At 42.0% G+C, this 24,056-nt stretch overlaps 1 protein-coding gene across 9 annotated transcripts in view; it reads left to right on the top strand.

Moving 5' to 3' along the window:
• Positions 1 to 24,056, top strand: part of lpin1a (lipin 1a) — a 144,421-nt gene that overhangs the window by 70,314 nt on the left and 50,051 nt on the right. For 4 of the 9 annotated variants that reach the window (XM_078213115.1, XM_078213116.1, XM_078213124.1 and 1 more), the window contains exons 4-6: positions 5,841 to 6,172; positions 20,948 to 21,052; positions 22,613 to 22,720. In XM_078213115.1, coding sequence (XP_078069241.1) covers positions 5,841 to 6,172; positions 20,948 to 21,052; positions 22,613 to 22,720 — 545 coding nt within the window. The remainder of the gene's footprint in view (positions 1 to 5,840; positions 6,173 to 20,947; positions 21,053 to 22,612; positions 22,721 to 24,056) is intronic. The other 5 variants (XM_078213119.1, XM_078213121.1, XM_078213122.1 and 2 more) reach the window with 3 other exon arrangements.

The raw sequence follows: 24,056 nt of genomic DNA, 5'->3' as shown, positions 1-24,056 counted from the left end.
GGAAATAAACTTGCAGAGCTAAGGGGAATTTTTATTCGTTCATGGGATGTGGACATTGCTGCCTAGGCGAGCATTTATTGCCCATCCCTAATTACCCTTGGTGGTGGTGGTGAGCTACCTGCATGAACCGCTGTAGTCCATAGAATGGGGGATGGGACTGAATGGATTGTTCTACAGTGAGCCAGTATGGACTCATTAGGCCAAATGGCCTCCTTCTGTGCTCTAACGGCTCTACACTTGTCACGTGATTTGAAATCCACCCAGATAGCACCTGACCCCGGAGGATATACTGACACACCACATGATTGAGAGAGTGGATGTCAACACAGTTGATGGAAGAAAATAGCACAAAAAATTATTCTCGGCTTGTTACTTGAATGCAATTTGCTCCTATGCAGCCGCACGATGTTGTCATACTTCAGCAAAAGTGAGGTTAAGGGCTATAATTTTCAACGATGTGAATGTCAGGGAACAGTACAATTGGAAGGTTATCAGCTGTTGAATGATATTCTCTTTCCAAGTGGTTTGGAATCTTGTTGTTCAGGTAAAAATACAGCCCTCCTCCTGCAAATAAAAATCGGAACTCTTTTTCTCCTTCACCTGTTCTGTACAGATTTTAAAAACAGAATTTAAGTGTAGCCTCAACATTTCTTAATTACCTGATCTTTCCTACTCGCCTAAGGAAATGTTAAAGGTCTAGAATACAGGTTTCTCATTGTGAGGACTATTTAGCCACTTTCACCTGACTATTGCATTTGTGAATAGCTTTTAATCGTTTTGTCCCAAGGATGCTAAATATAAGAAATGTTAACAGTGGATGGACAGTACAATGGGCTTGATGCTGATCTTTCTAGGACCCGGATTCAGGTCCAACCTTGATTAATGGGATGAAACATTTCTCTGCATCTAAAGATAGTGGTCCTGTAATGAGAGATTTCCAACGATTTGACCTCGTGGGTAGCATAGACAGAGCCTCGAGGCCAAGTATAAAATTTAACTCCCAGGTTTCAATGTTCAGATTGCTGTTCTAATTTGGGGTTAAAGCATTAATCAAACAGGAATATCCAAACAACCCTCATGAAATCTCCAGGCACATGATGTTTAAACGGCTTGTACCAGGAAATAAGAACTGCAAATTGGACTGAGTTGCCTTCAAGGGCCCAATCATCAGCATTTAAGGGCTGCACAGAATAAGGAGCAGGAGTAGACTATTCGGCCCCTCAAGCTTGCTTCGCCATTTTATGATCACAGCTGATCTGTAACCTCAAATCCCCAAGAATCCGGACCCCATGAAGGTGGCTTCTCTAAGCCTATTTGTACTATTAGGTCTAAAGGCAATAAGACATCTCTTAATGAAACGGCATCTCTTTTGGATACAGATGTTTTGTGACAGTTTAATTGTTCAAACCAATTGTCAAAGAGTTGTGATGCTTTTCACACCATTCTGTTATTTATCATTGCTTATTTATATACACCCATTTGCAACAGCAACACTGTCTTTTATGTTGCAGCAATTTCTTGATCGCAGACTATCCCTGCTGTGATGAATCATCTATGCTTAAAAACCTTGATCAATATTTCTGCATCTAGTTTATTTATGTGTATGTATCTTTCCTTACCGTACAGTGCCCTTAGTTCTGAAATTCCTTTCTCTCATGCTTTTTGAGAACATGATTTAAATCAGTTCACCCTACATTACTATCCATTTTTGTTTCTACCAAAGACGAATGTAAAATCATTGATTATTCTTACACTTATAACTGGTTCCTCTGCTCTCTCAAACTGCAATCTCCATAGAGACCAATAACCTTTGTAGAGAAATTCAAACTTTTAGTTAATGTCTGAAAGAATAACATGCCAAGATTTCATGTTTCAAAACATACTGCATTAAATGGCTGATGATACCATTGACTATTTGTTTTTGTTGCAACTCATTTTTAACTACAGAAATTCACTGTTGCTTTTTACTTGTGCGTTGCACTCTCTCAGAATTAGAGTTCTTACAGGTGCTTCCATGGGTTGTTTTCTTTTTATTTCCCACCCGGATAAACTCTAATAACTGAGCTATCTCTCACTGTGGTGGTTATATTGTAGACTTCCCCTAGTTTGAAGCTCAGCAGGTATTCCCTCCTTAAACTTCACAGAAACTTGCACCGAAAACCTCGTCCGCACCTGGGATTCTCTGATGCCGTTGCAGTGACTTGAGTTTTGGCAGAGCACCAAATTCTCAGTTCTCGCTGTCAGCGGAACGGGCATGGGTGAGATTGGAGAATCCCATCCTTGGTCTTCAACCTGAGCGCAAACTCCTGCATTCTGCATGTTTAAAGGATAGAGTCAGCTTTCTTCTGCTTAATGTGCAGCCTGATTGATTCAGTCTCTTATTCGCTACCTTCTCCGTTGGCTAAAGGCCAAACTGCAATAGTGTCATATCTCTCGTAATATTTCAGTATTTAAAGGGAAGTTTGGAAACTGATCAAAATAGCTTCCTCTGCCTCCTTCCCCTTCACCGCCCCACCCCCCCATGACAATGGGAAATACATCAATTTTGTATCTAAATCGTAATTAATTATTCCTGATCCTAGCCTCCTTTCATCTGAAGTAACATTTACAGTACAATTTGCATACAACTTACTGTTTTATGCACCTTTTAAGACACTCGCTCTGGGTCTACTCATTCTGGATTTGGAAATGGCTGTTATTGTCCCCAAGCATAAATACCTTGCACCGCCCCCTCAATAAAACCACGTGTCTTCCTCAGTTCTCTAACTATTAAAACACACTTACTATGGGGCAGCCTGTGGTATAGGGTCACATGATTCCTTTCATCTACCCTATATTTATTATATACCCTATGCTTCCATAATCGTACAATCCTAGAACATAATCTTATAAGCTCTTAATTGTAACACTCAGCATAGCTGTGTCTATTATTTTCCATGAGGAATTAGTATAATAAACTGTTGGAAGGCCTGTCATCTGATAGGCTACAGTGGCAGTTGTTGCAAGTCATGGTTATGAAGTTGTGCAGTAGCATGAGCATTGCAGTGAAGCAATTGAATTTTCCTCGAAAGTTTTGATTTGCTAATGGTGTAAAATGAGGACTATAAGTTTAGTACTCTATATTATACATTGAGCCACAGAAGCAAACTTGATTTAAGACGCGTGTTTTCTGTCTCTGGCTGTCAGGGTTGTCTGAAATGAACATCGATGTTATATTATGGGCTGATCTTGCCGGCTGTTCATGCCACGCTCCTGCTGCTGTGAGGTCGGAGAATTTGTCAGCCAGTCAAATCGCCGTGCATTGCAGCGGGATGGGAACGTCCCAGCGTGCACAGCCACAGGATTCCAGCCTCTGTCTTTTGTGTGAAACGTACCTCTGCAGAGACATGGGTTTCACTAATTTGCTACAACTCCGCTGGGGTTCATCCTAAAAGGTGGCTGTGTGCTGGAGTTTAAAATTGTACAATACAGAAGCAGGCCAAGATTGTTAGTCCTTTTGAAAGCTATCTAATTAGTCTCGCTCTTTATTTTCACAGCCCTTTTTAGGTTTTCCTCCAAGTATATTTGCAATTCATTTTCAAGTGCTACATTTATTGTAAATAATTTAAAGATACAATGGCTCCTCCTCTCCCCTCTGGATGTTTTCTATTTAGTTACATAGATCAATTGGAGCTGTCTTGATGCCCTGAAATGCAGTGTATTTTGTGTCAGAGTAGGCAGTATGTTCGCTATTAATCAGCAAGTCCAATTTAATGGTCGGAGTATTCCCATTGATAAAAGATTTAGGGTAGAGTTGTCCCGTCGGAGGACCTAGTCCTATGGTGGGGGCGGGAGCGTGGGGTGTTTCCTGCTGCGGAGACCAGTGAGAGAAACACCGAAACCTCCAGTCCTGACATTAATTATGCAACTGGGTGTTTTGCACTCCACAGTGAGGCAGGCCTGGTGGCACATAGTCTGTCGTTCTAAAAACGCACCATATTGGAAAGGTGCCCAACATCATTGACCACTATTGAGGAAAGAAGATGGACCTCCTAAAAATGCAGTTGGATCACCAGGAGCACTCTGATGCTGGAAGATGGGGTTCCTCCAGGACACTGAATCTGGAAAGTCCACCTGTAGATGCGCCCCCACCCACCCAATATTCATATATTTGAGTATCTGTAATATCATAGCCAGAGCTATATTTACATTTAGTGATGATCCGGGGTCCAGGATTGCAGGCAGTCTCCATCCTGAACTCCGAGGCAGCACCAGGCATGGTTCAAATGAGTTCCCATCGTTTGCATGTCATGTTCACAGAATACCTGCAGTGCAGAAGAGGCCTTTTGGCCCATCGAGTGCACCAACTTTCAGGCAGAGTATCAGGCCCTCTTCCCCTGCCCTATCCCTGTAACATCACACCTTTCCCATAGCTAATCTATATAACCTAAGGGGCAATTTAGCATGGCCAATCAACCTAACCTACACATTGCTTTGCTTTGACTGTGGGAGGTAACCGGAGCACTTGGAGGAAACTCATGCAGACACAGGGAGAATGTGCAAACTCCACACAGTCACCCTAGGCCGAATTGAACCTGGGTCCCTGAAACTGTGAGGCAGCAGTGCTAACCACTGTGCCACCGTGCCATTCCAAAGTGTTTTGCACTGGCGTGTTTTTTGGCTGGCGTCATGGAGAATTGGACATGGATGGTTGAGACTTCATCTGCATCCTATTAGTGGAGTTTCACACTAGTCTCCAGCAGGTTTCCCGTCCGCCATTGTGGACCCCAGTGGAAGCTCTGGCTGTTAATTCACACTGGCATGACACTAATTTCTGCGCCTCCTGCCATACCCCTCCCCCATGTCCATCATTAAACCCGCTGGTTGGCATTTGGGAGAATGCACCAAGATCATGCTCCCTGCTCTCCCTGTTTTTGTTGAAACTTGGAAAGAAGAATCTGTTGTTTATACATAAAACAGGTACCTATAGTGTTTCGCAGTCTGGGTGTTAGCACTGTAGGTTTTGGAGGCAAATAGACTGCTGCTGCCCCCAAGAAGCTTGGTCTAATTGGAGTAAAGGATCATCAAGGTACATTTGCTTCTCTCTGTTAAGGAAAACAAATTTTTAAAAAAAGTTTGCATCTATCATGACCACTGGATGTTCCAAAACACTTCTCGCCCAGTGAAGTACCATGTGAGAATGGCCACCAGATAATCTCTTGTGATTGTTGATTGAGGGACAAACATTGGCAGGACACTGGGGAATAACTCCCTTGCTCTTCTTTGATAAAGTGCCATGGGATTCCCTGAGAGGGCAGGCCAGACCTTGGTTTAATGCCTCATTTGAAAATAGCACATCTGATCGAGTGCAGCGTTCTCTGTGATGTACTGGAGTGTTGGCCTTTTACTTTTTGTACTTAAGTCCTGGAATGGTACTTAAACCCACAACCTTCCCTTCCTCACGTCACATGGACTAATGGTTCAAGAAGGCAGCTCACCAGCACCTTTTCAAGGGGAGGGCAATAAATGCTGGTCTAGTCAGCGATGTCCACAAGAATGAAGAAATAACCTTTCTAACTCGACAGATGCCTATTAATCTGCAACTATAAACTAGTAGCTGTTTAGTGAAATGTTTTTCAGTACCTTAGTAAACAAAATTCACTATAAATGTGTCCTACTTGCAGTTCCTAGATAAGTTTAACAGGACATCTTTTGTCTCTGCATTTGATTCTTTAATGCCCAAGATATCCAAAATCATTCAGTATAGTATGTTAACGACAAAAGACACACGTTTGTCGTCTTTACTGCTAAATTGATCCAGATAAGGTGCAATTGAAACATTCTATTCATTTTGTTTTTAGGCAAATGTTCCTTTACACCTGGCCACTTCACCTATTCTTGTATCAGAAGGTGCTGCACTAAAAGAAGGAACCGTGGTAAGAGGCTTTCTTGATCGACAGAGAAATTTTGAATCTTGTGGATCCATGCAAACGTCCATAGCTGTTCATGTTACACAGGCCTCTCCAGAGAACCAGTTGAGCAGCAGCTCTGTAAAGAAAAGACGAAAAAGGAGACGTAAGTCAAGAGTGGACAGTGTGAAAAGAGATGATAATGGGGATACTTCAGAGAATGAAGACATGTTTCCGATTGAAATCAGCTCTGAAGAAGAGATGGAATTCACTGAAAGTATAAGGTAAGTACAAAAATATTCACCAACTGTGCAGTAAAACCAGAAAAACTATTGTATTCGTTCATAGGGAATTTGCTCCTTTGTTTGCTTTTGGGATTGAGTTTTTTGCTTATTTATGCAGATTCCCTTAAATTAATTAACAGCCTTTTCAGACTCACTGTGGCTATTCTGGTACATGAACCAATTTTTTTTTTTGTTTGTTGTATGTAGCTTTTGACTATTTTTGCATATGCATTAGCTTGACATGAGAATTTAAAAGGTTGTTAATCTGTTTGATCTAATTGGTCTATCTATTGTCCACTCCACTGACAAACCATTGCTCATTGCCAAATCACAAGCTAAGCTGAAGCTGCAAAATTGAAATAATTGTTTCGCTTGTCAGAATCATAGAAACCCTACAGTGCAGAAGGAGGCCATTCGGCCCATCGAGTCTGCACCGACCACAATCCCACCCAGGCCTTACCCCCCACATATTTACCCGCTAATCCCACTAACCTACGCATCTCAGGACTCTATGGGGCAATTTTTAACCTGGCCAATCAACCTAACCCGCACATCTTTGGACTGTGGGAAGAAACCGGAGCACTCGGAGGAAACCCACGCAGACACGAGGAGAATGTGCAAACTCCACACAGACAGTGACCCAAGCCGGGAATCGAACCCGGGAGCTGTGAAGCAGCAGTGCTAACCACTGTGCTACCGTGCCGCCCCACTTCAGAACCCTTCATCAGAAACTAGTTAAATCACTTTTTAATAATCCCATAATTTACAGGGTCCCTATTTCCATTCAGTCTTTCTGTGCATTACACTCCTTCTGAATTTCCGTTCTATTTTCCTACATGTTTGGCTGTATGAATACACCAAGGAAAAGAAACACGGGGAAAAAATATAACTTTGTTTTCTCATTCTCTTGGAGAATCTGTCTAGCTATTTATTACAGATCCAGCTAATGCTAGACATCTGCAGAAATGGGCAAAGTATTGGAATTGCTTGTCCAAATCTGTCTTTTATTGTTGGTTTCTGAGAAATCGGGATGGAAATGCACAATTTAACTGCAGCTAACTTCAGTCAGTTAGTTTTGTGAGGTGAATGGGAAGTTGTGGATCTCTGTTAGCATTTATCTTTTTGGATCTTTGGTATCTGGAGAAATTACCAAATAAAGTGTGGTATGTGCAAAAGTACACAGCAAGATAGAGCTGTGGGGAGAGGAGGAAGCTTACACTTTGGGGTAGAACCCTTCATCAGTTCTGTAAAGATGAGCACAATCGAGTCAGTTAAAATGGGGAAGTGGGGTGAAGAAAAACACCAGGAACTCCAATTATTGGAAGATTGACTGCCTCTGCAGTATGCTTGAGGGAAAAACAGGATGTTGTTGGATTACAGCATTATTTCAGTGAGGAAACTTAAGTAAACAAAAAGCATCATTAAAACTGATACAAAGATGTGCTGGATTGGCCATGCTTAATTGCCCCTTAGTGTTTGTGGATTAGTGGGGTTACAAGGATAGGGCCTGGGTGGGATTCCTGTTGGTGCAGGTTCGATGGCCAAATGGCCTCCTGCTCTGTCGGGATTCTATGAATTAGAGGTTTACAGCACAAAAGCTCCTTCTCCTTCTATATTTACTTTCTGCTAGAACAATCCAAAAATAATAATTTCCTTCCTCCCTCTGTCGTCCAATAACTTTTTACCTTTAATGTTATACACTTGCCTTAAAATAAACAATGATCTTTGTTTCAGTTCTTCTCCAATAGAAGAACATAGAGAATGTCGAACATAGAAAAGCTACAGCACAAACAGACCCTTCGGCCCACAAGTTGTGCCGAACATGTCCCTACCTACTAGGCTTACCTATAACCCTCTATCTTACTAACATCCATGAACCTATCCAAAAGTCTCTTAAAAGACTCAATCGAATCCACTTCCTCCACCACTACCGGCAACCGATTCCATGCACCCACCACCCTCTGAGTGAAAAACTTACCCCTAACATCTCCTCTGCCTATTCCCCAGCACCCTAAACCTGTGGCCTCTCGTGACAACCATTTCAGCCCTGGGTAAAAGCCTCTGAGAATCCACTCTATCAATACCTCTCAACATCTTATACACCTCTATCAGGTCACCTCTCATCCTTCGCCTCTCCAAGGAGAATAGACCTAGCTCTCTCAACCTATCCTCATAAGGCATACCACTTAATCCCGGCAACATCCTCGTAAATCTCCTCTGCACCCGTTCTATGGCTTCCACATCCTTTCTGTAATGAGGTGACCAGAACTGGGCACAGTACTCCAGATGGGGTCTGACCAGGGTCCTATACAGCTGCAGCATTATCTCCTGATTTTTAAACTCAATTCCTCTATTGATGAAGGCCAATATTCCATACGCCTTCTTAACCACAGCCAATATTCCATACGCCTTCTTAACCACAGCCACAGCTGCGACGCCATTTTGAGCGTCCTATGAACCCGGACCCCAAGATCCCTCTGTTCTTCCACACTGCCAAGCGTCTTACCCTTAATATTATATTCTTTCATCCTATTCGACCTGCCAAAATGAACCACCACACACTTATCTGGGTTGAAGTCCATCTGCCACTTCTCCGCCCAGTCTTGCATCTTATCTATGTCTCGTTGCAACTGCTGACATCCCTCTATACTAGCCACAACACCTCCAACCTTTGTGTCATCAGCAAACTTGCCAACCCATCCTTCTACTTCCTCATCCAGGTCATTTATAAAAATCACAAAGAGCAAGGGTCCCAGAACAGATCCCTAGGGCACCCCACTGGTGACCGACCTCCACTCTGAAAAAGACCCATCTACAACCACTCTTTGCCTTCTGTGGGCAAGCTAGTTCTGAATCTACAAAGCAACGTCCCCTTGTATCCCATGCCCCTTCACTTTCTCCATAAGCCTTGCATGGGGCACCTTATCAAACGCCTTACTGAAATCCATATAAACCACATCTGCTCTTCCCCCCCGTCTAAGTGTCTAGTCACATCTTCTAAAAACTCAATCAGACTTGTAAGACATGATCTGCCTCAGACAAAGCCGTGCTGGCTACTTCTGATCATACTATTCCTTTCCAAATGTTCATAAATCCTGCCTCTCAGGATTTTCTCCATCAACTTACCTACCACTGAGGTTAGACTCGCCGGTCTATAATTTCCTGGGCTACCTCTTCTCCCTTTCTTGAATAACGGAAGCACATCCGTCATCCTCCAATCCTCCAGAACCTCTCCTGTCTCCATTGACTATGTAAAAATCATCGCCAGAGGATCAGCAATCTCTTCCCTCGCCTCCCACAGTAACCTGGGGTACATCCCATCCGGTCCCAGCGACTTATCTAACTTGATGCTTTTCAACAGCTCCAACACATCCTCTTTCCTAATGCCCACATGCTCAATCTTCTCAGTCCACTGCAAGTCTGCACTGCAACTACCAAGATCCTTTTCCACTGTGAATACTGAAGCAAAGTATTCATTGAGTGCCTCTGCTATTTCAACCGGTTCAATACAGACTTTCCCACCGTCACATTTGATAGGTCCTACTCCTTCACATCTTATTCTCTTGCTCTTCACATACTTGTGAACCCTAACCCTTGGGGTTTTCCTTTATCCTGTCTGCCAAGGCCTTCTCATGTCTCCTCCTGGCACTTCTAATTTCCCTCTTTAGTTCCTTCCTACTAGTCGTATACTCTTCTAGATTTCTAACATTACCTAGCTCCCTGAACCTTTTGTAGGCTTTTCTTTTCTTCCTGACTAAATCCGTAACAGCTTTCGTGCACCATGGTTCCTGTAACCTACCATAACTCCCCTGTCGCACCAGAACATTGCCGTGCAGAGCTCCAGACAAATTTTTCTTGAAAATTTGCCACGTTTCTTCCGTATATTTCCCTGAGAAAACCTCCTTCCAATTTATGCCTCTAATTTCCTGCCTAATAGCATCATAGTTGCCCTTACTCCAGATAAACACTTTCCTAGCTCGGCTGATCCTATCTCTCTCCAATGCTAGTGTAAAGGAGATAGAGTTATGATCACTATCCCCAAAAACATCAGCAAGTGATATGGGAGGGATGTCTATGGTGGAATAACCAGACAATGACTTTGGATAGAATGGATTTGATGAACACCCTGCATGTTTGTATTTACCTGGTTTGACATGTCCAGTCTTTTTACTGGTTCCCCTGAGTCTATGCGACATAAGCTCCAACTTCTTCAAACCTCTGTCACCCATATCCAGCAACGCTAGCACCTACCGACGGTTCGGTTGGTTCGTACGCATTTGGAATACTGCGCCCAGTTCTGGTCGCCTACCAGAAGGACGTGGAGGCTTTAGAGAGAGAGTGCAGAGGAGGTTTACCAGGATGTTGCCTGGTATGGAAGGGCTTAGTTATGAGGAGAGATTGAGTAAACTGGGGTTGTTCTCACTGGAAAGACGGAGGATGAGGGGTGACCTAATAGGTGTATAGAATTATGAAAGGCATAGATAGGGTGAATGGTGGGGAGCTTTTTCCCAGATCGGTGGTGATCGAGGGGTCATAGGTTCAAGGTGAGGGCGGGGGGGGGGGGTGGTTTTAACACGGATATCAGAAAGACGTATTTTACACAGGGTGGTGGGGGCCTGGAATGCGCTGCTGGGCAAGGTGGTGGAGGCGGACACACTGGGAACGTTTAAGACTTATCTAGATAGCCACACGAACGGAGTGGGAATGGAGGGATACAAAAGAATGGTCTAGTTTGGACCAGGGAGCAGCGCGGGCTTGGAGGGCCGAAGGGCCCGTTCCTGTGCTGCTTTGTTCTTTGTACCTGACAATGTGGAAAGTTGCCCAGGCATTATCTGGTTTACAAGAAGTAGGATCAATCCAATCCAGCCAGTTATTTCCCCATCAGTTTGCGCTCTATCATCAACCAAGTGCTATCGAATAGCGTTTGCTCAGCAATAATCTGCTCCATTTGGATTCTGCCAGAACCACTCAGTTCCAGTTTAATACAGCCATGACCCAAGCATGGGGAAAGGAACTGAATTGTAGACATGTTGTGAGGGTGACTGACGATCCTTGACATCAAGATGGCATTTGACCCATTGTGGCATCAAGAAGCCCCAGCAAAATTGAAATCCGTGGGAATCACGGAAAACTCTCTAGAGCTGGAAGATCTGATAAATGGAATGGCTTGCTGCACAGTGGGAATGAACATTTGGTGCAAAGTAAGGAAATGTTATTTTAAATGTTCATCAAGGGGCACAATAAATATAGAAATAATCACACTGGAGGAAATGGAAGCATGATGACACATGAGAGGACTTGGCAAAATCACATCAGGACAAACATTGGAAATGGGGTAAGGAACCCATTCTAACATACTGTAGAAAATTAGGGTGATGTACATTAGGAAAGATAGAAATATCACCTACAGTTTAGAAAATAAGAAAATGAATAAGAGCAACGGGATTTGGTAATCCAGATGATAAATCATTCAAATTACAACATAGCAAATTAAAATGCTAGCAATTGTATTTCTTGTAGCATGGATTTGAAAATTAGTGAAGTTGTGTTACTTGTCAAGGACCCTAGTCAGGTCCTACTTCTGTGCACAGGTCTAGTTTTCATGCTATAAAAATGACAGCAATACTGGAGCAATATTGGGAGAGGGAAACTACAGTTATTGTGAAAGATGGAACAGGCTGGAGGACTTTCCCTACAGAAAATAGGAGAATTAGAGATGACCTGATAGAAGTCATGGGTCGGACAGGGTAGTTCTGGAGAAAATTAGCTCTATTTTAATTATGCAGGTAGATGGGCTTTGAAGTAGTTAAAATCTCACCATGTTTCCACATGTGGGAAGATAGTTATTCATAAATCCTCTCGGAAGAGTGGTTAGAATGTGAAACTCAATACCAGAGCAATTGGCTGAGGCAAATATCTTGGATGCTTTCAAGGAAACTAGGCAAGTATGTAAGAGAAAATGAAACGAAGATATGCCAAAGTGGCGTATCAACACCAGGAAGAGAGCCAAATAATCTGTTTCTGCATTTATTCTATGTAATAGACTACTCCTTCCATCCTGCCTACAATCGCAGAACATTCAATTTTCTTGACCTTATCCTCTCCTTTTAAACCCTTACATCTTGGTACCAGCTCCTTCAAATGCCTCTCCGAAAACATATCTTTATTTAATAATTTAGTGACCTTCCTAAATATCTTTCCCCCTGTTGTTTGACGTCCGTTGCCACGTGAAGTGCCTCGAGATGTTTATAACCTTGCAGGCACTTTATATTAAAGATAAATGAGTTTGTGTTCCTTCCAAAATGTTTTGAAAAGGGAGATTGACAACTGAGTCAGAGGCTGTTGTGGTAGATTTACAGGAGCAGGGGGACTGGGCAAAATAGAATGTAGGCAGAAATGAAGCACCCCATGAAAAACGTTTGCTTCTCTTCATCTTTTGTAGAGTTGTGGAAATGCTAACAATGATATGTTAGAGTAGTCGTAGTCGTATAGATACAAAATTGACTAAGAGATAGTAGTGGTGAATTGTGATGAATGACTTCAAGCAGAGGGGAATATGGTGTTCACCAGGTTTGGGTACTAGTATCATAGAATCCCTACTGTGCAGAAGAAGGCCATTTGGCCCATCGAATTTGCACTAAGTATCCTACCCAGGCCCTCTTTCCCTGCCCTATCGCCGTATCCCCTCTCATTTACCATGGCTAATCCATCTAGCCTACATATCTTTGGAGTGTGGGAGGAAACCCACGGCGGGGGAGGGGGGAACCAGAGTCCCTGGTGCAGTGGGGCAGCAGTGCGAGCCACCATGCTACCCCGGTGGGGGGCTACTTTTGATGTACGTTGATTTGGACCTGTGGGTATAGGGCACAACTCTGAAATTTGCAGATAATATGAAACTTGGAAGTGTGGTTAACAGTGAGGGAAATTATGATTGGTTTCAATGAGATGTGAGCAAGCTGCTGAAAAGAAAATACCAACTAAATAGAACAACTTCAAAGGGAGTGAGTGGAAAAAAATAGAGAAACCTGGGAGTGTTTGCTCAAATCATTGGAAGTTCCAGGACAGATTAAGAAAGCATTTGGAATACTGGGCTTTATAATTAGAGGCACAGAACACAACGTCAGGAAGTTTTGCTGAAGCACGGTGGCACAGCGGTTAGCACTGCTGTCTCACAGCACCAGAGACCCGGGTTCGATTGCTGGCTTGGGTGACTGTATGGAGTTTGCATGTTCTCCCTGTGTCTGCGTGGGTTTCCTCCGGGTGCTCCAGTTTCCTCCCACAATCCGAAAGACATGCTGGTTAGGTGCATTGGCCGTGTTAAATTCTCCCTCTGTACCTGTTTGGGTACACAGTGTGTGGCAACTATGGTATTTTTGCAGTAACTTCATTGAAGTGTTAATGTAAGCCTATTTGTGACACTAATAAATAAACTTTGAAACACGAGTTCAATCACAGCTTGAGGTACTGTGTCCAATTCTGGGCGCTGCATTTTAGGGGGGATATGAAGGCTTTGGAGAGGCTGCGGATGAGATTGACTTGGAATGATAGCAGGGTTGAAGAATTACAACTATGTGATTTAGGCTAGAGAAGCTGGAGTTGCTTTCCTGAGAGCACACAAGAAAAAAAAGTGCTGGAGTAGAATTGTTTAAAATCCTGAAGGGTTCAGATAGAATAAATAAAAAAGAAACTGATTCAAATGGCTAAAGATTCAACAGTCAGAGGGAACAAACTTCTGGTGATTGACAAAAAGAGAGGCTACATACATAAAAATAGTTCATGCAGTCAGTGGTTGGGATTTGGACCGCGCTGCTGGACAAAGATGTTGGAAGATGACTCATTGGTAGCTTTTCAAAGAGGAATTGGATAAATACTTGAAAAAGAAAACCATAGTCAGAGTGAGACTAATGGGATTGCTCTTCGGAAGAGCAGGAGCAGACTGGTTGGGCTGAATGGTCTTCTCCAGTGTCATATTTCCATAACAGCTGACCTATTTTACCAAGTTTACGCTGCATGCTGCTGAACAAGTGTGATAGTTTCATTCCTCGTGAGTGCCAGTGACTAATTATAGTAGTGAACTCTATCCAAATTACATTTGTTATTTATTTTCTAGATCATTGCCTACGCACTGAATGTACTAAAGATCAGGTAGCAGCTATATCTGGTGTCAGCTTTCTCTTTCGTATGTCACGTAATGTGCATTGAAACCGTGAACTGTCTTTTGTAGATCATCATATTGCTGGCCTCAACACTCTTCAATCAGTTGTACTTTTTAACCAAATCATGGCAAACCTTCTTTACACCAACAAAAATAAAACTTGTCCTGTGTTAATGACTGGTAGTTTGACAGGATGAGGAGAGAAGTTCATATTTGTTCATATTTGCGTTGCACATAATGACTACCAATTTGATGTGATAGAAAAGTTTGAGTGGTAGGATTTTATTGGTTAATCATGAGCGGACGTTCTGGATTTTTCCATTTGTCTGAAAATGACTTGTTGGTGACTAACAGAGAAATCTTCCAATTTTATCCATGAGGTTAAATAATGGAAACACTTGACTACAGCGCCACTTAGTGACTGATGCATATCACTGCAGAAAGTCCATGATTGGAAAATCTCAAGTAGTCATACAACACAGTAAAGGCCCCATCGAGTCTGCACCGACAATAACTATCGGTAAAAGCATGCTAATCTAATTCTCCAGCTCTTGTCCCATATTCTTGAATGTTATAATCTTTCAAGTGCTCATCCAAATACATTTTAAAGGTTGTAAGGTTTCTGGCCTCCACTACCTTCCCAGGCAGTGCATTCCAGATTTCCCTCTGAGTGAAAAAGGTGTTTCTCGAATCTCCTGCCCCTCACCCTAAAACTATATCCCCCTCGTGATTGACCCCTCAATTAAGGAGAATAGCTAAATAGAAACATAGAACAGTACAGCACAGGCCCTTCAGCCACGATGTTGTGCCGAGCTTTGTCTGAAACCAAGATCAAGCTATCCCACTCCCTATCATTCTAGTGTGCTCCATGTGCCTATCCAATAACCGCTTGAAAGTTCCTAAAGTGTCTGACTCCACTATCACAGCAGGCAGTCCATTCCACACCCCAACCAGTAGTTACCCAATCTGAGTAAAGAATCTACCTCGGAAATCCCTCCTATATCTCCCACCATGAACCTTAGTTATGCCCCCTAGTAACAGCTACATCCACCCGAGGAATAGTCTCTGAACGTCCACTCTATCTATCCCCCTCATCAGTTATAAACCTCTATCAAGTCGCCTCTCGACCTCCTCCGCTCTAAAGAGAAAAGCCTTAGCTCCATCAACTTTTCCTCATAAGACCTACCCTCCAAACCAGGCAGCATCCTGGTAAATCTCCTTTGCACTCTCTCCAGTGCTTCCACATCCTTATAGTGAGGTGACCAGAACTGCACACAATATTCCAAATTTCCACTCCATCTGACGAAGGAGCAGCGCTCCGAAAGCTAGTGGCTTTTGCTACCAAATAAACCTGTTGGACTTTAACCTGGTGTTGTGAGACTTCTTACTGTGTTCACCCCAGTCAAACGCCGGCATCTCCACATCATGGCTTCTATGAGATAGCCAGTTACTTATCCAATTGGCCAAAGTTCCCTGTATCCCACACTTCCTTACTTTCATCTTGAGCCAACCATGGGGGACCTTATCAAACGCCTTACTAAAATCCATGTATATGACATCAACTGCTCTAACTTCATCGACACACTTAGTTACCTCCTCAAAAAATTCAATCAAATTTGTGAGGCAAGACTTGCCCTTCACAAATCCGTGTTAACTATCCCGGATTAAGCTGCATCTTTCTAAATGGTCGTAAATCCTATCCCTCAGGACCTTTTCCATTAACTTATCAACCACCGAAGTAAGACTAACTGGCCTATAATTACCAGGGTCATTCCTATTTCCTTTCTTGAACAGAGGAACATTTGCCACTCTCCAGTCCTCTGGCACTATCCCCGTGGACAGTGAGGACCCAAAGATCAAAGCCAAAGGCTCTGCAATCTCATCCCTTGCCTCCCAAAGAATCCTAGGATATATTTCATCAGGCCCAGGGGACTTATCGACCTTCAGGTTTTTCAAAATTGCTAATACACCTTCCCTCAGAATATCTGCCTCCTCCAGCCTATCAGCCTATATCACACTCTCATCCTCAAAAACATGGCCCCTTTCCTTGGTGAATACTGAAGAAAAGTATTCATTCATCGCCTCTCCTATCTCTTCTGACTCCATGCACAAGTTCCCACTACTGTCCTTGACCGGCCCTAACCTCACACTGGTCATTCTTTTATTCCTTACATAAGAGTAAAAAGCCTTGGGGTTTTCCTTGATCCGACCCGCCAAGGACTTCTCATGCCCCCTCCTAGCTCTCCTAATCCCTTTTTTCAGCTCATTCCTTGCTAACTTGTAACCCTCAATGGACCCAACTGAACCTTGTTTTCTCATCCTTACATACGTTTCCTCCTTCCTCTTGACAAGACATTCAACCTCTTTTGTGAACCATGGTTCCCTCACTCGGCCATTTCCTCCCTGCCTGACAGGGACATACCTATCAAGGACACGCAGTATTTGTTCCTTGAACAAGCTCCACTTTTCATTTGTGCCTTTCCCTGACAGTTTCTGTTCCCATCTTATGCTCTCTAATTCTTTCCTAATCGCATCATAATTACCCCTCCCCCAATTATAAAGCTACTTACTATTCACCCTGTCCAGACTCCTCATAATCTTATACATCTCAATCATGCACCCCCTCAGCCTTCTCTGCTCCTAAAGAAAACATTCCAAGCCTATCCAGTCTAGCCTATAGCTCAAATGCTCCATCCCAGGAAACATCCTGGTGAATCTCCTTTGTATCCCCTATAGTGAAATCACATCCTTCCTAAAATGAGGTGATCAGTACTGCACATAGTGCTCCAGCATAACCTCCTTGTGCTTATACTGTATGGCACGACTGATAACAGAAAATGTCCTATATGTTTTCTTAACTACCCTATTCACCGGTTCTTCCACCTTCAGGAGTCTATGAATAAGTATCCCAAGATCCATCTGTTCCTCTGAGCTTCCTAGTGTCCTGCCATTACATTAAACCTCAATAGTTATATATTAGGCACCCAGAGACATCTGTGTGTGCTGTTTTTATTTAATGTGCATGGGCACAATTGTTTTTGGAGGCATAGAATACAAATGTCAGGAAGCTACGCTGAACCTACGTTCAGCCCGAAGCCACTTTGGTAATCAAGTGAAAATATTGGTCAGAGCTGCAATGTCTTGTCATAAATAAAAGTGGGGAGGGGGGGTGTGCCGTCACTGCTAACCGCAAAGAAAGCTGCCCACTAAAGTTTAGTGTGGTCTAAAACTGGTGCTAAGTCAAGGGGATAACTTGCCATGAAGCATCGCTGCTGTCAGCAGACAGGTAAACAGTCAGTCAGTCATATTGAAGCAAACCAGAAAATTCAACCAAATATTAACACTTTTAAGTTTTCAAATGGGAACATAAATCATTTATTTAAGGTGGAAAATGAAGATGCACAGATACTAAACATTAAAAAAAAAAGATATGTGCATTCTTTGATAATATGGGGGGATTTGACATGCGCCATTTGGGGCCTGTGAACCTTGGGGTTTGCAGTAATTGAGTTAGCACACCATTTAAAAGCCCAGTTGCACCTCATTCAATAAGGTATAAAAGTTTTGCAGGCATTTTTATACCGAGACTAACAGCATAAGAGTAGAAGTTCCCATCGATTTAAACTGATTTCTCTTTGATTGCAGTCAGTGGGTGTCTCAAAAATGCACCCTCTGGGGAGGTGTAAAATCACTGACAGCAGCTTCTGAATTTCTTTTATTCTTTTTGCATATCTGACTCCAGAAGTTGCTGTTGATTTTGATGGAATGAGTAGTGAAAATTTCATCCTGGTTACCACAGTAAAATCTGGACCATAAAGTTAAATGTGCACATGCCCAACCCAACCATTACCAAGACCTTTTCCACAACTTGGTCCAAGTTTCACTTTTTGCCTTCATCTGTACCACCTATTCTTCGTTGAATCGGAAACTAATTCTATTTTGTTCTGAATAAGCTGAGTTTGGATTTCCTGTACTGTTTTGATGGTGACATATAGTCTAAGACTACTTTAGCTTTCATGTTCACTGTTTATTTCAGTTTGTTTTTGCATAAACATCTCTCTATCTGATCAATCATCCTAATTATTTAAAAAGAAATGGGGTTTGCCTCATTTTATTGACCTTTGTTAAGTAGAATCAATTTTACTTCATGTCACAAGCAAAATACTGTGAATGTTGGAAATCTGAAAGAAGAACAGAGAAGGCAGCCTTCGCAGGCTAGGTTCTTTCACCACCTCCCTTACTGTCCAGTGTCCAAAATGCTCCTTAAGTGAAACAGTGATTTACATGTACTTTTTTCAATTTGGTATACTGTATTCACTGCTCATGATGTTGTCTCCACATTGGGGGAGACCAAACACAGACTAGGTGACCGCTTTGCAGAACACCTCCATTCAGTCTGCAAATAAAGCCCTGAGCTTCAGGTTGCTTGTTGTTTTAATTCGCCACCTTGCTCCCAATCTGACCTTCCTGTCCATGGCGTTTCTAGTTTTCCAATCAAGCTCGGGGAACAGTACATCTTTCCACTCGGCACTCCCCATCCTTTTGGAGTCAACCTTGTGTAACGCCTTTAAATCATGACCTCTGCTTCCCTCTCGTTCTAAGAAAAATTGCAAAATACTGCAGTTGCTGGAATCTGAAACAGAAAATTGCTGAAAAATCTCAGCAGGTCTGACAGCATCTGTGGAGAGAGAATAGAGCCAACATTTCGAGTCTAGATGACCCTTCGTCAGAGCAGCTCTAGAGCCAATGTTGGCTCTACACTCTCTCAGATGCTGTCAGACCTGCTGAGATTTTTCTATTTTTGTTCCATCTTATTCTGTGTTTTATTTTTATAAACTTATTTGCTAGGCCCATCTTGTTTCTTCCTTTTATGCCTTCATATTGCATTCTGATGGTGTTTAAGTAGCCATTCACACCTTGTTTGGACACAGTTAGTTTCTTAACAAGATCCATTACAATTGTCTTTAGCTTTTGCATCAAGAAATATTTGGGGTGGCACAGTGGTTAGCACTGCTGCCTCAGTGCCAGGGACCCGGGTTCGATCCCTGGCTTGCATCATATCTGTGTGGATGGAGTCTGCACGTTCTCCGGGTGCTCCGGTTTCCTCCCACAGTGTGAAAGACGTGCTGGTTAGGTGCATTGACCTGAACAGGTGCCGGAATGTGGCGACTAGGGGAATTTCACAGTAGCTTCATTGCAGTATTAATGTAAAGCCTTACTTGTGACTAATAAACTTGTTATTTCCCTGGCCTCGACCCCATCAGAAACCTTCTCCTTTTGTTTTCCCCTGCTCCTCCACTGGCTTAAAAACTCTTACATTTGTATCTTTCTTCCATTCTAATAAAGTAATCTCAACCCGAAATGTTAATTTTGTTTCTCTCTCTGCAGGTGCTGTCTGACCTGCTGGGTTTCTCCAGCAATTTTTTTTAATGATCTGACTTCATAAGATTTATGGAGTCATTATAAAGATATTGCTTATTATAATTTCTGTTGATCTTTTACTGCACCTTTTCTAATGGTTTACTGCTTCCCAAAATATTTGTGTCACTTCCTTGAATTTGTATTCTACAAACCACTTGCAGCAACGAATGTATAATTTAACTTAAATTGTGTGTCTCACCGTAATGGTAGTCATGGGGGTTATTTCAGCCAAAGGGCAAAAACATACTAAATTGGTGCTGTCCTAATAAGATGTGCTTGTTTGAAAATCTCCTGTTAGCATGCAGTTTGGTCTGAATTGTTGCATTATCTCCAGGTACGTTTACATTTATGGCAGAAGAAAGCTGGCAGTTTAACACTCAGCTACTGATTAGATACAACTTTAGTGGAGCAGTATGTGAGCTTTTCACACCCACTTACACTGAAAATAGGCAGCTGGATTTAACAGCATGTTGCAATTGCCACCATCACTCCCAGCTCTCAAAATGTTAGAATATTAAACAGGCATAGGCAATAAATCTCATCTGTGCTAAAGAAGTCAAAAATGAGGTTTGTAATTTTTTTTAGTCCAAGAGTTGGGCAAGTTAAAAATTCCATTCCATCTCTTTGCAATGTCAACTTGCGTGTGATGTTTTGATTGTAGATCAATTCTAAAAGCAGCCTTCGCAGTGCAGCATTTTTGCTTCTCGCTTTAATTTCTAATAATAGTGGGGAAGCCAAATGGCTTTTTAGAACAAAGAACAGTCCAGCAGAGGAACAGGCCCTACGGCCCACCAAGCCTGCGCTGTGCCAATCACGTTGTTTGATCTAGACCAACTGCCTGCATCCCTCTATTGCTGCCTGTTCATGTGTCTATTCAGATAAGTCTTAAATATCACTAACGTGTCTGCTTCAACCACCTCACTTGGCAGTGCATTCCAGGCCCCCACCACCCTCTGTAAAAAAAAAAAACTTTCCCCCTGCACATCTCTACTGAAGCTTCCCCCACCTTACCTTGAACTTGTGCCCCCTTGTAATTGTCATTTCTGCCCTGGGAAAAAGCTTCCAACTGTTCTTGTGTCTTTTTTATACCCAAGTGGGATTCTGTGCAATACCATTATTCATAATGTGTTTTTTTAATAACAATTACAATTTGCCATTTGAAGCTTCCCACTAATTACTGCATTGTTTTCCTCCTTAAGGAACTTGACAAATACATACAGTGATAAACAGGTCAGTTCCTCAGTTAACTTCACCCACTCTTCGGTGCATCCCCTATCAGACAGCGAATGTTCATCCAGATATAAGTAAGTGGTCTTTTTGCCAATGTTTTTGACTCATTCCTGCATTATTAGATATTGTGGTGTTCCATTTGCTTTTTGTCCAATCAATGTACGTGTAATGACAAGCCACAAATAATAAACTTTAATTGGAGTGGGGGGCTGGGTAGATTGCTTCTGTTTTCCTGGTATTTAGGATAGATAATTAAAGTGGCTCATTATCACAATGTAATGGTTTTTATGTAGTGAACACTTGCAAAATGGAAGCTCTGGCAGCGGTTTTGGTGTTGAGTGTAGCTTGAAGTTTAATTTGTCAAACATTCTGAAAGCATCTGCAATTGCATATGGTTAAATTGTTGATGACATTACATTTTGGTTACAAACCTCAAGTGAGAGGCATGGTGGCACAATGGTTAGCACTGCTGCCTTCCACATGCCAGGGACCTGGGTTTGATTCCGACCTTGGGTCACTGTGTGGAGTTTACATCTTCCTGTGTCTGTGTATGTTTCCTCCCAGTCCTCTGGTTTCTTCCACAGTCTAAAGATGTGTGGATTGGCCAAGCTAAGTTGCTCCTCAGTGTCCCAGGATGGGTAGGTTAGGTGGATTAGTGGGGTAAATGTGTGGGGTTACAGGAGTAGGGTGGGGAGTGGACTTGGCTAAGAATGTTCTGTTGAAGAGTCAGTGCAGACTTGATGGGCCAAATGGCTGCCTTCTCTACTGTAAGGATTCTATGATATTTTGATTGAAAAAAATTGAAGATATGATTACTAGATGGGTAATGACTGCATCACGTTGTCACTGTGGTTTAGGCACAAGCAATGTGGCGAAAATGCTTGAAGATTGCACATTTCCACACGAATGTAAAAACGCTTCTATTAGATTAACGCTCCTTTAAAGATTGGTTAGTAGGATTGTGCGACATCAAAGCAGTGGGGCTGCTGTACAGCGATTTAACCATCACCAGAACTGGGAGATCCATTGTCATATAATAATATTGATAATGTTCATTCTGATTGGACAGAAAATGGCCTGTTTTGTTACTAAATAACTGCTAGATTATTATTTGTGGCTGATATTAGTCGTCGTGCTTCAGCAGGTGACCAGGAAATTCCAAAATTAGTTCCTGAATTCATCACCATAAATTGTTGACAATACAGTCTTTTGGCAAATCCCAGAGAATGGAAATAAAATATAAAGCCTTGGATTTGACTGGTCAATGACCATCTCGAGATTTTTTTAAAATTTGAAGACTTCTCTCTTTTTGTCTCTTCAAATGATGCATAAATGGTGATATCCTACACTGTTTTAGACATGATTCTTTACTGAGATCAATTTTGTATGTATGTTGTCCAATTATACCATATGTATGTTTTTAAAAATACTATTCCATTTTCGGATGGAAACCGCACTGCTTGTTCAGCTCAAATGCGTGTCCTGATTAAGTAAAACACATTGTCAGTACAGCATGCTGTAACAGCCGGCTTGCTTGTTTTATTTGTCATTTGTACACTCTGTGCTCAGATATTTCAGCAAGAGCCCAGCGACCTAATTAATTCTGCTTTTTTTGCTGCATTGCAAAACTCCAGTCCGCCTGTAGAAATCGAGCAACGTACTTCACATCTTTTGGCTCCTGTTGCTGGAGGCTTGTCTAGTTCTTGTCCACAGCCATCATCACTTTTTCCATCTATGCTCAGGTATAAGAATGTTGCTGCAGTGCCCACTTAGTGATGCTGCTAATATATTAACCATTCAGGATGTGTAATAATTTAAATCTGTTTTTAATTAACCTAAAGTTTTGATGTTTGTTCATTCTTAGACCTCAGTGTTATGTTTTCAATTTTAAATTCGAAGTTTATTATGATGACACAATTTTCCTTTGTTTTATTGTCGCTGTTTGTTTTTTTTAATTGGAGCATTTTAAAGGGAATACAATTCTAAAGACCTAAACACGCACACAGATTTGCCTTGTATCCATCAGATTTGACTTTTGCTCTTGGATTCCATTTAGGTTTGGAATGCCTGTGATTTGTGGATGAAGTTGATTTTTATATTCTAGCCACATTCACCTTATTCAGACTGTGTTCTGTCAACCATCATGCACAAAGATTCCTGCACTGTCTACCTTCAAAGGCTGGGTGGATATTTCCTCAGATGCTCTCGTCCATCCTGATGGAAACAAAACATCAAATTTGAGTTTATAATGTGTCACTGACTGGTGTGTGTTTCATACAGTTTATTTAAATATTTGCCAAGGGACAGTTTAATCATCTGAACACTGTCATTTGAAACTATTAAGATGTATTTGTATTGCTGATGCGTTAACATTATGACTTCTCTCGGGCCAGTCGTTGTAAATTGTGACGGATGATTAAGCCAGCTCCACAATGTCCTGCTTTCCTGGATCTTGGCACTGAACATTGGTACGAGTGAGCTCTTTACGAATGTGCACCAGCATGCATGCCAGAGAGTCTCACTCCACAAGCGTCAACCTTCCAACGTTTCCAGTGTGCAAGTGGGGGAGTACCTTTAACATTTTAACATTTTTGAAGTCTCATGGCTGGAGTGATCCACCCAAATAAAGGGACTTGAAACTTAGTGCTTTGTTTTAGTCAGGTTAATGATTTTACTCCCCAGACGACATCTTTTGTTGATGTGAGATAGTTTAGTATCATTCTTACACTGAAGAAGAATTATTTTCTGCATATTTCTGTTGTTGAGCATTATAAAATTAAAGGCCCTGATCTTGGCTGTGCTATTATGTAATATGGTGACATCCAATCTTGATACTATCCAGTAACTACTTTATTTACTTGTCTTCTCACGAACAATTTTTATTTTTTAACCTTGGTGATGATCTGTACGACGGGCTTTAAACTGTTTTTTTAAAAAAAAACTAAATAGAAGTGAGGCACTTTCTGTGCAAGATAAATTGGATCATGAACTCTCTCTGACCCGCTTCTGTACACACATTAGTCTCTGGATTAAGTCTAACACTGGCAACAGGTTATCCATTAAACTTCATTCAGAATG

Source organism: Mustelus asterias, chromosome 5, assembly GCF_964213995.1.
Source record: "Mustelus asterias chromosome 5, sMusAst1.hap1.1, whole genome shotgun sequence".
Classification (NCBI taxonomy): Eukaryota; Metazoa; Chordata; class Chondrichthyes; order Carcharhiniformes; family Triakidae; genus Mustelus; species Mustelus asterias.
This window is presented reverse-complemented; position numbering and strand designations above follow the sequence as displayed.